The sequence below is a fragment of the Hipposideros armiger genome, unplaced genomic scaffold (assembly GCF_001890085.2).
Source record: "Hipposideros armiger isolate ML-2016 unplaced genomic scaffold, ASM189008v1 scaffold_501, whole genome shotgun sequence".
NCBI classification, from domain to species: domain Eukaryota; kingdom Metazoa; phylum Chordata; class Mammalia; order Chiroptera; family Hipposideridae; genus Hipposideros; species Hipposideros armiger.
The window spans coordinates 99077-113340 of NW_017731851.1; the positions used below are offsets into that span (position 1 = coordinate 99077).

General features: G+C 38.3%; 2 protein-coding genes across 6 annotated transcripts in view; one reads left to right on the plus strand and one right to left on the minus strand.

Moving 5' to 3' along the window:
• The first annotated feature begins 350 nt into the window (after positions 1-350).
• On the plus strand, positions 351-9020 carry RPL5 (ribosomal protein L5). 2 transcript variants are annotated; one of them, XM_019667578.1, is made up of 8 exons: positions 364-459; positions 1474-1549; positions 1673-1858; positions 3021-3155; positions 4376-4578; positions 5664-5841; positions 8125-8213; positions 8857-9020. In XM_019667578.1, the coding sequence occupies exons 3-8, from the start codon at positions 1820-1822 to the stop codon at positions 8954-8956; spliced, it is 744 nt and encodes a 247-aa protein (XP_019523123.1). In that variant the 5' UTR covers positions 364-459; positions 1474-1549; positions 1673-1819; the 3' UTR covers positions 8957-9020. The 2 variants fall into 2 exon arrangements, with proteins under 2 accessions (XP_019523122.1, XP_019523123.1); XM_019667577.1 differs by lacking the exon at positions 1474-1549 and having other exon boundaries at positions 351-459.
• A 1628-nt stretch (positions 9021-10648) lies between these two features.
• Positions 10649-14264, minus strand: part of DIPK1A (divergent protein kinase domain 1A) — a 116309-nt gene continuing 112693 nt past the window's right edge. For all 4 annotated transcript variants that reach the window (XM_019667574.1, XM_019667573.1, XM_019667576.1 and 1 more), the window contains 2 exons: positions 13553-13729; positions 10649-11947 (listed from right to left, as the gene is read on the minus strand). In XM_019667574.1, the coding sequence (XP_019523119.1) occupies positions 11135-11947; positions 13553-13729 (990 nt within the window). In that variant the 3' untranslated portion in view covers positions 10649-11134. The remainder of the gene's footprint in view (positions 11948-13552; positions 13730-14264) is intronic.

The window sequence follows — 14264 nt, forward strand, 5'->3', positions numbered from 1 at the left end:
TCCTGGGGTGGACCCTACGTTCTGGACCAGGATGAGTAGTCCAGGGGGTAGAGTCCTGGAGGGGGCAAAAGAGCTCCAGAATAAATTCATTCTATTTAACTTTTGAACTTTTTCCTGCTTACAAAAGTAATATATGTTTGTTATGAAAATACTTCCTAGCATAGGAAAGTGGAAGTCTCCTATACGTAATCCTCCCTGCTCTTCCTCACGGTCCATACCTGTCGGATTATTGAGGACTTGTTGCGGCAAGAAGAGATCTGGCATGGGTCCTCCTATCAGCAGGGGGCGGCATGCCGCACGCCAGACGGCCGGCGTATCTCTCTTTCACACGTCGCTCGCGTGATCGCCGGCGCTACATACTGCGCCTGCGCATAGGCTACGGCCTTTTCTTTCCCGGAGCTGAGCTGGGGCTGTAGGTCTGTGGCGAGCCGCGGACGCTGGTCTCTGTTCAGCGGGATGGTGAGTGGGTATCCCGGTTCTCGAGACTACAGATGGATGGGGTTTCCCTCTCCTTGCTCTAATGCTAGCCTAGGGTCAGTCTCGCATGGCGCTGGAGTCGGATGGCGTTAGATTGCTGGCTCTGCCCTGGTCGGACTGCCGCTCCTAGCGTGCTCTTAATGGCTGCCGCCCGGCGCGCAAGCTTGAGACGAAGGGGGTTGAAGAAGAGCAGGAGCTGGGGTGGCGGGTTGAGGAGGAGGCTGAGTTTAGTGGACAAGCTGCGGGGATATTGCCGGCTCGTTCGAGGGGGCCCCGGTAGGCGGCTGGGCAGGCGAGATTGCATCAGTCGGTCTCATATTAGCTAGGGGATGCCTGAGTGGAGACGGGCTGCACCTTCTCGGACCCACTTCCACCCATGACTGCTTCGTGGGCTTTCTGGAAGAGGGTTGCGGTCAGCGGGTGTGTCAGAAAGCTTGTGTTGGTCTGAAGAAGTCACTTTTAAGCCAAAACCGTCGGTAGAGTTTGGAGGCTGTGGCGTCTCTGGGCCCGGAAAGGAAGCTCATTTAGTGTTTGGTATGCGCCTCCTGCCTCTTTAGATTGTCGCTGGCACCGGTTTTTAGTGATTCTTGGGGTGGGGTGTTGCTTAGTTGGTTTGGGACAGTGCAGTTTTAATCGGGAGTAATTGCTGAAAGTGACTTTGGCCCAGTTCAGTTTTGTGGCAGGTTAACTTAGGTTTTTTGAAAAACGTCCGTCCTGGAAAGTTAGGGAAATAGGAGGTTAGTTTCTCGAAATGGGGTAGTATTCAGAACAGATGGACGTTTGGCAGGATTGAGTGCTGTCTGGAGCAAGGCTTTGCAAAAGTTTGGCACAAGGATTGGTGTTGGTCCTCGAGGGAACAGGTACAAAAGTTGAGAGTAAGCATTTAAAAATTTACAAACGATGACAATTTCGGAAAATATAAGAAATTAGCCTGTTTTGTATCTTTGTTCATTTCCGTTTTTCCCCAGTGATTTGTTTTTTTGTTTTTGTTATCAGCCTTCACAGAGGGAAAGTAGGAGAAAAAGTGATCCCTTGACCCCAGATGGTTTGAGAAACACTGGACTCTCCAAAAGTGACAGCTTTCTATAGATTGATTTCTGAAGTTCAAATGATATTTGTTACAGCCCAAATGTCAGAAGTATCATAAGCTAAAAAACACTTATCAAAGTTTTGATAACATTTTTTTTTCTTAAAGGGATTTGTTAAGGTTGTGAAGAATAAGGCCTACTTCAAAAGATACCAAGTGAAATTTAGAAGACGTCGTGAGGGTAAAACTGATTACTATGCCAGGAAACGCTTGGTAATCCAGGATAAAAATAAGTACAACACACCCAAATATAGGATGATTGTTCGTGTAACCAACAGAGATATCATTTGTCAGGTAAGTTGCATTCTAGACTCAAGCAATGATGGTAAACCCCACCTCCCTTAACTCACCTTGGGAGAGAAGTTGTACTTGGGAAACAAAACACAGTATGGATTAGAAGGTGCATCAGTTGTAGTGCCTGGCACTCAGAAACATCCATTGAGTGAGTAGTTCTTTTCTTTTTTGTGGGTCTTAAATTGGAGCCTGGGAAATTGGTACTTCAAAAAAATACTCTGAAGATCAGCCGTGTTTAGCAATCTTGACCCAGTTTAATACCATTCGTTTTCTAATTGGGGGGAAAGCGGATTAGAGAAATGTATGGTACTATGCTATTTTGTGGGGGTGGGTGGAGTGGGAGGCTAAGTTTGAAAGCAAGTAGAAGGTTCTTACCCATTCCAATTCCAGTAGAATAATAGAATCTGTCATGGACTAAGTCCTGACTTGCTATATGGTCTTACATATTACATATCCACTGCTCTTTGAAGAGGTTGGTAGTTTTGTGAAGGTTAAATTAGGATTGTTCTTATTCCTGCTTATTGTTGAAATAGTTATTAATTACGTATGAAAGTCTCCCACATAAAACCTCCAGAAAGTGGCAGTTTGTTTCTAGAAGACAATTTTCTGGGCTTTTACAAGTAGGGAAAATTTTTATACTTGAGATTTGCTGGGCCTTTGCAAGAGGCAGGCATACCTGTTTTGTGGACAGATTTGTTGGTTGTGAAGGCAGTGTCTTCCATACCTGAGTTCAGATAACTGAACACTGGGTTGTCTGAAACATCGGACTTAAATATGCTTAGTTCAGAAGATGTTTGAAATAATTGGGGATTCCTTTGACTTTTCAAAGTACCTCTTTAGTTCAACAGCTACTCCAGCTGAGAGTCTTCAATATTTAGAAGTAAGGAGCTACAGTATGTTTATTCCAAAGGCATTTTAATATTCAATGTCTATGCTGATTTTAGCTTTACATACTGTGTCATCAGTCAAACATTTACAGACTCAAATTTACCTGCTGTAGTTTACCAAGACATAAGCTAGTTGGAGGTGAGTGGGTTTACCAAAGACAAATTTTAAGTGATGCAGATCTATGTCTATTTTTTTAAGACCTTTGAACAAGAATGCACTTAAAACAAATAAACAGTGAAAGCAGATTACTAACCTGGTTTTCCTCTTATTATAGATTGCGTATGCCCGTATAGAAGGAGATATGATAGTTTGTGCAGCTTATGCTCATGAACTCCCAAAATACGGTGTGAAGGTTGGCCTGACAAATTATGCTGCAGCATATTGTACTGGCCTGCTGTTGGCCCGCAGGGTACGTACAGGATTACTGTAATTGATGTATTTTGGAATTAGCTTAGTTCATTGTTTGGTGTTGCCTGCAAGATATATGTTGACACAAGCATGAGATACCCTGTGTTGAATCGAGAGTGCCTGTGGCACTCATTAGGAATCATCAGGAAAGATGATTTTATAAATATATGGTTTGATTGAGATGGCAGTACATTTTCTAATAATTTTGGGAAACAGCTGTTTTTCTGTTTCCCACTCTGTTGGACATTTCTAGACCAATAGAATTTTCTGCAGTGATGGCTGTCTAATCTATGCTGTCTGATATGGTAGCCAGTAGACATGTGGCTGTTAAGCACTTGAAATGTGTCTAATGCCACTGGTGAACTGAATTTTTAAATTTGAGTCGCCACTTGTGGCTAGTTAGTGGCTACCTTGTTGGACAGCTCTGCTTAGAAGTGTAGATCTTCTGATCATAAGCAAACATTAAAAATGCAGGCTCTACTCCAGATCCTCAGAATCGATATTTTAATAAGATGTCCAAGTGATTTATAGGCCTATTAAATTTTGAGAAGTAATATCGTAAATTTTGGGGAGAGGACAGGCATTGGTGGGGGCTTGTTTTTTGTTTTAATCATCTCTGCCCTCTGGGTGGCAGCATTTCCTGTCATGTAGAGAAGATGAAAAGGTGCTTTTGCCTGACTCTTCTCCATTACTGGCCTTGTTTTGCAGTGGGATTTTTAAGCATGAAATATTGTTGGGGACCCAGTTTGAGTGGGGGTGGGGGACAAGGTAATTATGTATGAGAGCAACTTGGTACAAAGGCACTGCTTGTGAAACCATAGCTAGGTGATAATGTACTAGCAGAAGAGTGGCCCATATTAACATAGTATAGTTAGAGAATAGAACCACGAAAGATCTCTTCAGCCCAGGATCCTACTCAGAACTACCTGTGATAACATTTAATATTTGGTTGATGAATTATAGCCAAATAACTGAAGAAATGTGGCGATTTCTGATTGCTGCATAAATCAAGTATGGACATATAGCAGATTAAAAGCTATTAAAGTTGTTTCAGTTGGTGAAATGGAATGAAATTTCTTTTTGTAGCATTTAAAAATTGCTATTTTAAAATAGATGGGTATAAAGGTACAAGTGAATTGGAAGGAAAGTCTTGGCAGGTCATTAAAGTTGTGATCTGTGATACTGTTGTTTGCATATATTCAGACAAATATTTGTTAATAGCTTCTCAATAGGTTTGGCATGGACAAGATCTATGAAGGTCAAGTGGAGGTGACTGGAGATGAATACAACGTGGAAAGCATTGATGGTCAACCTGGTGCCTTTACCTGCTATTTGGATGCAGGGCTTGCCAGAACTACTACTGGAAATAAAGTTTTTGGGGCCCTGAAGGGAGCTGTGGACGGAGGCTTGTCTATCCCTCACAGGTAATACAGTATTCAAGGCCTCATTGCCTGGTAGCCAGTACTTCACTGTTTCTAACTGGTTGGACTGTGGAGATTACTGAATCAATTAAAGTAATAATAGGTATATCATTGTGTGCCTGCTGTATGCTAGGTACTATGGAAAAGGAACCTGGCAGGGCCAGAGGGAATTGGTAATGGATTTTATAAGTAAAGAGACTGGTTGAGAGGTAAAAAGTGGTTTGTCCAAGGTTTTGAAGCCAATAAGTGGGAAAGCCAGGCTTGAAACCACTATACCTTTTGTGTGTGACTTAGTTGTGGCTAGAAACAAGCAACTTGGTTTCACCACCACTCCTTCTCCTCCAATGCATTTTTTTCATTCAGAAAGAAAATTGCTTAACTGAGTTATGGAAAAATGGACTCCAGGAAAAAAGTTTGAGAAAAAGGCTTCTGACAGATTTCTAAACTTTCAACTGGAAATAAGATTGTAGGCCGTTCATTCTTAGAAGCTAAGTAGGTTGTTTTAATTTGGTTGGTCCTTTGAATTAATGATGTTTGTTGTTGAGTAGAGCCATCGTAGTGAGTTGTTAGCTTCTTAGGAATGTTTAGTGGTTGGTGATTTAACAACTGTACATATATATTTTTTAATATATTTTATTTCAATGTATAAATAAAACGTATCTAACTGGAACTTACTCTAATAATGTGAGGGTGGGGTTAAGGAACAGTAGTTTTGTTGAAAGGCACCTGTGTGATCTTGAATGAAGCACTCCCATGTATCCTGAGGCACCACTGAAATTCTAGGATTTGCGGGGAGCAGTTTTAAATCCCTTTTTCTATGATAATGAGAACTAACTTCATAGTGAAAAGCCTTGCTTTATTTAGTGGTTTTTAAAGGTGCTTGTGGCATGATTGTCTTGTGGAATTCAGAGATTAGCTGCTGAATGATGATACATCCCACTAACTGAGCAGTCAGTAGTTGGTCCTTTGGTTGCATATGATGCAATTAATTGTTTCAAGACGGGACTGATGGCAGCTACTGAAATGAATTCCTGCTAGTGAACTGGTTTCAATCAATATATACTAAAGTATGAAAAACTTTATTTTAGTACCAAACGATTCCCTGGTTATGATTCAGAAAGCAAGGAATTCAATGCAGAAGTACATCGGAAACACATCATGGGTCAGAATGTTGCAGATTATATGCGTTATCTAATGGAAGAAGATGAAGACGCTTACAAGAAACAATTCTCTCAGTACATAAAGAACAACGTAACTCCAGACATGGTAAAAATTTTAACTAAAAATACCTGTATTGGTATTTATACCTATAGAACTCGGTTTACTACTTGTTTTTGGTGGGTATGTTTTATAGTTTTAACTCAGGTTAACAGTTAAAAGTTGAATGTGGGCGTGTTCATAGCTGTAGACAGATTCAAATAAGCTGTCCTTGGCTTATAAAATGAAATGACATGAAATTGGGATGTTGGACCTAGGGTAGGTTAAAGGATAAGGCAGTATGAGCTAGACTTATCAACTTGCTTTTAGGATGCTGAAGGATGGCAGATTTCAAGCATCCACATCTAAAGCCTTCAGTGGCTTTTATGCATTTGACTGTTGTGTAGTTAAAGATTTCATTCATTTGGTCATAGTTACAATCTACTCTGTCTGATATGACGTGCTAGTTACTAAACTTATTTTGAGGTCATGGGGAAGAAGGGTTCTTTCTTCATAGCAAATTAACTATGTTCTGGACTTTCTGAATGTCTCAGGCAGGCATACAGAAAGGGAGATGTACAGATGTTATGACTAGTTCTGCATGATACTGAAGAAGTAAAGGCACCCATGTTTGCAAAAATGAGTTTAATGTTGGAAAATTTATCACCCCTAAAGTTGAGTCTCCGGGGCTACCTCTCTTAACACATTGTAGAAATTGAAGATGATTAGTTTTGAAATCATAGCGAAAGCATAGAACACAAATCACAGTGTTATAAAACTATTAGAAATATAGAATTATGTATAGATGGATGCATTAAGTAATTTTTTTGTTGTCGTTAGTGCATAGTTTCTATTTTGATGCTGCTTTGGCTATGAAAATTAATTTTAAAATAGAGTTTTGATTGGGAAAAGATTATTTTGTTATTTATGCTTAGTACATAGTCTAGGACTGGATAAGCAGATTGAGTTTTGAGCTAGGAAAAGGGTAGTGTTACATTAGTAATGTAGATGCATGTTAATTTTTGAAGTCTTCAAATGGATTTGTTAAATACGATGGAGAGCTGTAATAGAGTGCTAAAAGTTGGTAGAGAAATTCAACTTGCCAAAGGGATTTAGGTAGTTGTCTCAAATGCAGTGAAAAATTTTTCGTTGTTGTCTTTGCTAAGCTTGACACAAATGCGTGTAGTAATTGCATGTTCTTCACATTGAATACTTTGAGAGACCTGGATTACCTCACTCATTCTTTAGGGGGCTGTAACTTTTACTAGATTTTGATTAAATGCTCAGGCATTTTACTACAGCTGCTCTTCAAGACTTGATCTTGCACAAGATCCAAGTCATTTACAGTTGCCCCTTGGACAACCTGAGGTTAAGGAGCACCCAACCCCCCACCCCCACCCATCCCCAGCAATTGAAAATTCACATATAACTTGTGACTCCCCCAAAACTAACTACATTTGTCCCTTGGAATCCACAGGAGATTGCTTCCACGTCCCTTTGTAGATTGCAAGTACTGTTTTCAATTCACGGATGCAAAATGCGGGGCGGGGGGGGGAGTACAGGGGGCCAACTGTATATTTATTGGAAAAAAAACACCTGTAAGTGAACCTGGGCAGTTCAAACCCATGTTTAAGGGTAGATTGTATTTGAGGGTGGTAATTGAAACAATTCAGAGTTGTAACATTGTTTTTTGATCAGTTTTAGAACACAGTTCTCATGAAGATACCTAATTGGATGACCTTTCAGGGTATTCTAGGGAAATTCGGACCTCTTTCTGGTTGATACTAGCGACTAGTAGTAGTAGATGATATAAGAGGTCCCTGGTATGTAATACTGTGGTTAGCCTAGAAAGACCTATCAGATACCAGTGGAAAATGTAAATGTGGGGAATGGGGGAGGACAAATTCATTTGGAAATTGCTTCTTGGCCCCCTTACACTCTTCATCGTAACATCTTAAAAACTTTGTTTTGGTGTGTATCCATCCTTGAGTGAAAGAATTTAGGTCAGACAATATTTTAAATGACTATAAAATGTATGTTGGCAGAAATCAATTTGCTCTAAACTTGAGTGACTTAAAGATTATAGCCAAAGTCTTCAGAAATGAATGAAAATTTTTCTTGAGGAAGATTCAGTTTTGTAAGTAATGTCAACTCATGTTGCCTATGGTAAAAATTGGGAATTTCTTAGGAAAGGAAATTTAGAAATTTAAGTAGGTACCAACACTGGCCTAGTTTAGTACCTTTTGAGGATCTGGCTTAGGACAAAATAAAGCAAGTAGTAGATTACAGTATATTGTATTGTTTAGGGCATGTGAAATGAAACCAAGTACTGTTTGCTTTGCTTTGTTTCAGATGGAGGAGATGTATAAAAAAGCTCATGTTGCTATACGAGAGAATCCAGTCTATGAGAAGAAGCCCAAGAGAGAAGTTAAAAAGAAGAGGTATGCATCTTATTTTGTCTTTTCAAGAGAAAGCGGTTGTGAGGGGTTCCCTGCCTTTTGTCTTCTTACTCAGACTCTTAATGTTGTGCAAACTCGATCACTAACTCTGCATGATGTTGCAGAAGTGAGGGGAACCAGGTTTGCAAAAGTATTTGTGGTGATAGAAATGTATTAGCCTCAGAAGCTACTGAGGTGGCCCATTCTATCCTAGTACAGTTACTGCTAATACTTAATGATTCTAAGCATTGTATTAACATGTTTATTTGATTTGGGCGCCAGTGTGGTATTGGACAGTATCACAAAAAGTTGGGGTTTGGGAATGTTAGCTTAAAATCATAAATAAGTACATGTATTGGAACTTGGGTTACTTGACCTTATCTTATTACAAAGTGTCTATCCTCTTTAGCTATGGTTTTTAAAAATAACATTTCCTGGGGGATGATCGGTTAGCTCAGTTGGTTAGAGCGTGGTGCTGATAATAGCAAGGTTGCGGGTTTGATCCCCGCATGGGCCATTGTGAGCTTCACCCTCCTTAAAAAAAAAGTCAACGCCAATGACCATGGCGTTCCCCAATAAAAAAAATTTTTTAAAAATCAGCTTTAAAGAAAGAAAGAAAAATAACATTCCTGTCTCTGTTTTGTAGGTGGAACCGTCCCAAAATGTCGCTTGCCCAGAAGAAAGATCGGGTAGCGCAGAAGAATGCAAGCTTCCTCAGAGCTCAGGAACGGGCTGCTGAGAGCTAATAAACCAAACAGTTTTCTATGAAGATTTTTCATTATAGACAATAATAAAGTTATTAAGCAACTATTTGTGTTACACTCTTGTTAATGAATCTGGAGGAAATACCTTGAAATTAACCATATTTTTCTTCAAGAAACAAATATAGCTTTTTCCAGAAAAAGATTACTTGCATATTTGACTCATTGGGCTTCTGTTCTCCCTGATAGGAGTTATCCCTCAAATTGTATGATGTGCAGCTCTCCCTAAACAGTCTGGCAACTACTAGGCAACACCAACCTCTACTAGGAAACACTTCTTTCATTTATTGTAGCAGATGATTAATGGGGAAAAAAAGCTACCTTCAAAATTATAATTTTAAAGTAAACAAAACTGGTGCTAATCAGTGGCTTTCATTTTTGTGAGAAAGCTGTCCAGTGAAGGTCACATAGCTAAGATACTTTAACCGGGTGAAATCTTTGAGCAGGATATACTGGGTCTTTATTCTAAAATAGGTTTTCAAACAGCTCAACCTGGAGCTGGGCTGCTGTGAGTTGCGGGTGACGGGGTAGGCTGCAGTGGGTCTGGCCGACAGCAGGCATGAGCCAGCCATTCAAAGGCCAGCGAGCGACTGCCTCACCTGGGAAGAGCGCAATGATAATAACAACATGGGCCAGTGAAGTGATGTTCTCCACAACTACATTGAAGAACAAAAGGACAGCAACTTGTCTGTTCCGATTCCCCAATAAAATCGTAAAACAAAACAGGTATTCAATTTTAGGGAGATATTGAAAGGTATGTGCGAGATCTGAATAAACGAAAGCTCAGAAGCAAATAACCCTTGTATATCAAGTTTACATGAGAAAATATTGGATAAATTTACATGCCTCTTAAATAGCCCTTTGGCCAACAGGAAATACAGTTTGAAAATGGAAAATTATCACTAAAATTTTACAATTTCAGAGTCCTGCTGTTTATGTCCCACTTCCCCATAACTCAAATCTTGCACTTAAGATATGTGGATCTGGACTGAGTCTATCGTCTTAAGATGAGTTTTAAAGGACCTAGTTGGCTGGTTGATTCTAAGATGGCTGTTTGAATCAAATGATGAAAACATCCATTTTCAACCTCTAAAATTGGCAAGGACACTGCCCTGACTTTTATATGTAATATTTTATATATATAAAATCATTTTCTTGTAAACAGAGCCAAGGATTATAGTATTTTGTTATATTTGTGGTATGTTTCTGATGCATTTCATGACTATATCAAGAAAACTTCCATTCTGCAATTTTTCAGCCCCAGAGAGATTTTTTAGGGAAGAAACAATTAGTTGTACCACTTTTAACCTTATTGACTGTGCAGAATTATAGTATATCTTCATGTACATGACCTTTCTCTCCAGATATGTAAAAGCTTCAGAGGGCTGAGATGCTACCCTGTTCTTTCTGCCTACCTCAGTTTATTTTCTTACCTTAAAGATCCTAGACACAAGGAAAAGGTATGTTTGTATTAGATGATTAAATATAGATGGACCCCTTTTTAGTCAGTTACTCTTATTTTTACACACCTTTAACTTTTTTGAAAATAGATTTATACCCTGACTTTTAAAAGGCTTAGTAAGAGCCACTCAACATTGTGAAGCCAGGTAACATTTGATGTCTTAAATGAATTAAAATGTGCTTATAGTACAACAAACCATACTGTTAACCAACATCTGTTTATAAAGGAGTGATTTAATTTACCTGCTTTGCAGTCAATTTCTGTTAATGTGCAAACTTGACCATGCTAACACATTAGTAAATTAATGTATAAATTTTCTCTTAAACAGCAGCTTCAATGCAAACACTATATTTCCAGCAATGGTATTTTGGCTAACAAATCTACAAAATACTCTCACTGTTGATGTTTATGGAATGAGACTTTTCACAGCATTATTTTAAGTCAGTTAAAATAGTTACACAGTGAATGTACTGGGAAATGTACCAGGGCTTCTAAAAGAGCAGGAATGAAACCTTTTGGACGTGTTAATTCTATGAATCTCCTGCCATTACTTCAGCAATTGATAACGTATTTTACGATGATGACTTCTTAGGACCAGGGGAAAGGAGTTTTGTGTAACTGGCAGAGATTTGAATCAGAAGCCAATTTCTTTTTCTTTTTCAGTGGTAAGTTTTCTACGATGGTCACAATGTCCAAATGAACTAAGAGTCATTTGTGTAGGAAATTTTCTTCCACAGTAATGTTTTTAGGTTATTTAGTATCAAAGAGTGTTCCATTTCCATTTGATTTGCTGTTACTTTGAGAGCAATACAAGAATAAAGTTGCTTTTCTAATTCTTCACGAATTTCACTTGGAGCACCGCGAAGTAGGTAGTCTTTGAGTAACTGACAGGCTTTTGCCAAATTTGGTTGTATCACTTCTGAAGTACATTTCATTGTACTCTGGTCACAGCTAGTTCGACAATCCGTGCCATAGACACAGTCCAAATCAGACTCACAGTGACGATCCTTTATAAGTTCTTTCAGGTTTGTCTCTGGCACAATTTTTCTCATGTCCACCATTTTCAAATCATACTTATCATTATAACCTAGATTTTTGGCACTAGTATCACACATCAGGAAGTTTCCATAGGGGCCGTGGAAAACATCTTCCACAAATTCTAGAAGTCCTATGGCTATTTTAGCCTTTCTGGGCCATGATGGTGTAAACAACTGATCCATGCTTCTTCTGAACCCAGATGGAATAAAAAGTTCAATGACCCATGGAAGGCTTATTCCATAAAGAGAGGTATATTCGACACTTTCCATTACATAAAGATCACCACAGAAGCCCATTAATTTGGGTGTATGTTCCTTATCTTGAAGTATCACCATGAGAAGAAATTCATTTAATTGAAGAAGTGCCCATGCTGACTTTGCTTCTCCCAAGGAAACCTGACCATCTTTGTCTCCATCAGCCACCGTCAAGATGAGATTAACCAGGTCAGAGAGGTTTCCTTGGTCACCCAATTTTGCCTGTAAAGATAAGAATTTAGCTAATTATACAGAAGGAATGAAAATATGTAACATACTAACTTCCTTTATTAGCATGCTAAGTAATCTTGCTACTGAATCTCCATAAGGAACTTACCGTATTTCCCCATGTATAAGACGCACCTTAATTTTGGGGCCCGAAATTTGAAAAAAAAAATATATTACATAAAGTCATTGAACTCAAGTTTTATTCATCATAAAATTCATACAGCTCATCACTGTCAACACTCCCAACCATTAGCTTGTCCTCATCTGTGTCTGATGACAAATCACCCAATTGCCCTTTGCTCTTCAATCCATATTTTCAATTCCCTCTCTAAATCAGGCCATTTTGCTGGCTTGCCTCTCATGGCCTTCTGCCGTGGAGTTTTCAGTAGGGTTTCTTCTTCCCGTAGCCAGTCTCAGATTGTTTTCTCAGTAGGAGGAGGACCAAACTTACGTTCAGCAGCACAATTTCCATTCACTTTTGCAAACTGGATCACTTTTAACTTGAATTCAGCACTGTACGAAAATCTTTTCTGAGCCATTTCTGGGCAGAACGTGGCAAAACGTAACCTACCGTAATATACCAGTAACAAGTGCGAAACAATGAGCGCAAAGACAACAAGCACGAAAACCTGGAAATGCAAGTTAAAAAATCTACAACAATGAGCGCAAAAAAAAGCATGAAAAAAGTGGGAAATGCAAGTAAAAAAATCTACAACCACTGTATAAGACTCATCCAGTTTTTAGACCCTAAATTTTTCAAAAAAGGGTGTGTCTTATATATGGAGAAATACGGTAATACATCTCCAAATATTTATGATGTTTGCTAAGTGAGTCAGAGCTGTTTTATGTAATTGCAGTAAAACTCACCTGGCCAAGTATATTTGTTTATTAAGAGATGGCCACTCTAAGTTCTGTAACTCCCTTACACTGGATAAATACAGTTAACCAAGGCAGTCATTATTCTTTGTCTTATTTGTTAACTTGCAAAATTGCAGTGTAATGTGCGCATATCCAGAGAGTCAACTGAAAATTATTTTCTATTTTGTATTTATCACATTAACAGAATTATTTGCTTCAAGTTGTATTGTTCCAATAATGAAGGTTAAAAAGGATTTCCCTGTGAAGTTTCTCTGGGATAAAATAATCTGAAAATATAAACTGGCTAAAGAAAAGAAAGATTATGAATGAAAATAGAAGAGCAACAAAAATGAGAAAAAGATTCTTTCCAAAAGTGTCATTATTTTCATCTTAATATTTCTATTAAATCTTTGAGTATTTCTTTAAATTAAAAATAATTTGCAATCAGGGTGTACTAATTTTATTTCACCTTTTAAAAATTGTGTATTAGTTACATTGTCAAACTATAGAGCAGCTCATCTCATCTATTTAATGAACTCCCCTCTCATATCTGAACATTTTTTAGCTTTTACAATGTTAAAGTAAACATCTACAAATTTTTTCTTTTCTTTGAATTATTTCCTCAGGAGAGAGTCCCTGATACAGGACAAAACACTTTTTGTGGTTTAGGATGAGGTCCTGCCAATTCTTCCAGAAGAGTGTACTGCTTCACACTAGCAACATGTTAATGCATATACTTACTTTAAAGAGACTGTAGACCATTTCCTTGAATTTCTGTACAGTAGTTCCTCTAGTTGGTTTATCAAATAGCACTATTTCTTTTCTTGGTTCCAATTCAGTTCCAAAATCAAGATGAAGTGCTTGTTCCATTTGACATTTCACAACCCCTGGTAGATTATCCCAAATCCCTAAATACATCTATGTGAAAAAGAATGGCAAGTTATGATTTAGGCTGAATAGAAAACTATATCGCTGTATTTTTGTGTCCTCTATCAAAACACAAACAAGCAACAAAACATTGAGATTGACTGTGACTTTCTTTTTGAACTGCAAATTTGAAATCATACTCCAAAGCAAAATTTTTTAACTTTTTAAATTATAAAAGTAATGTATTCCTAAATACATATTTTTGACCAGGATCATCTATTTTGTCCATTATTGTGGTAAAATATCAAATACATAAAGTTTACCATTTTAACCATTCTTAGTGTACAGTTCAGTGGTATTGCATTAATGAAGTTGTGCTACCATCATCACCATCCTTCTTCAGAACTCTTCATCTTGTAAAACTGAATCACTATACCTATTAAATAATAACTCCCTATTACCACTTTCATCCCAGCCCCTGACATCACCATTCTTTCTATCTTTATGATTTTGACTAACTCACTCTAAGTATCTCATGTAAGTGGAATCATACAGAATTTTTGTGACTGGCTTATTTCATTTAACA

Coding starts and splice junctions, on each gene's coding strand:
- RPL5 (XM_019667577.1), top strand. Junction 4,579..5,663: donor GGCTTGTCTATCCCTCACAG/GTAATACAGTAT, acceptor ACTTTATTTTAG/TACCAAACGATTCCCTGGTT. Junction 8,214..8,856: donor AGAGAAGTTAAAAAGAAGAG/GTATGCATCTTA, acceptor TCTGTTTTGTAG/GTGGAACCGTCCCAAAATGT.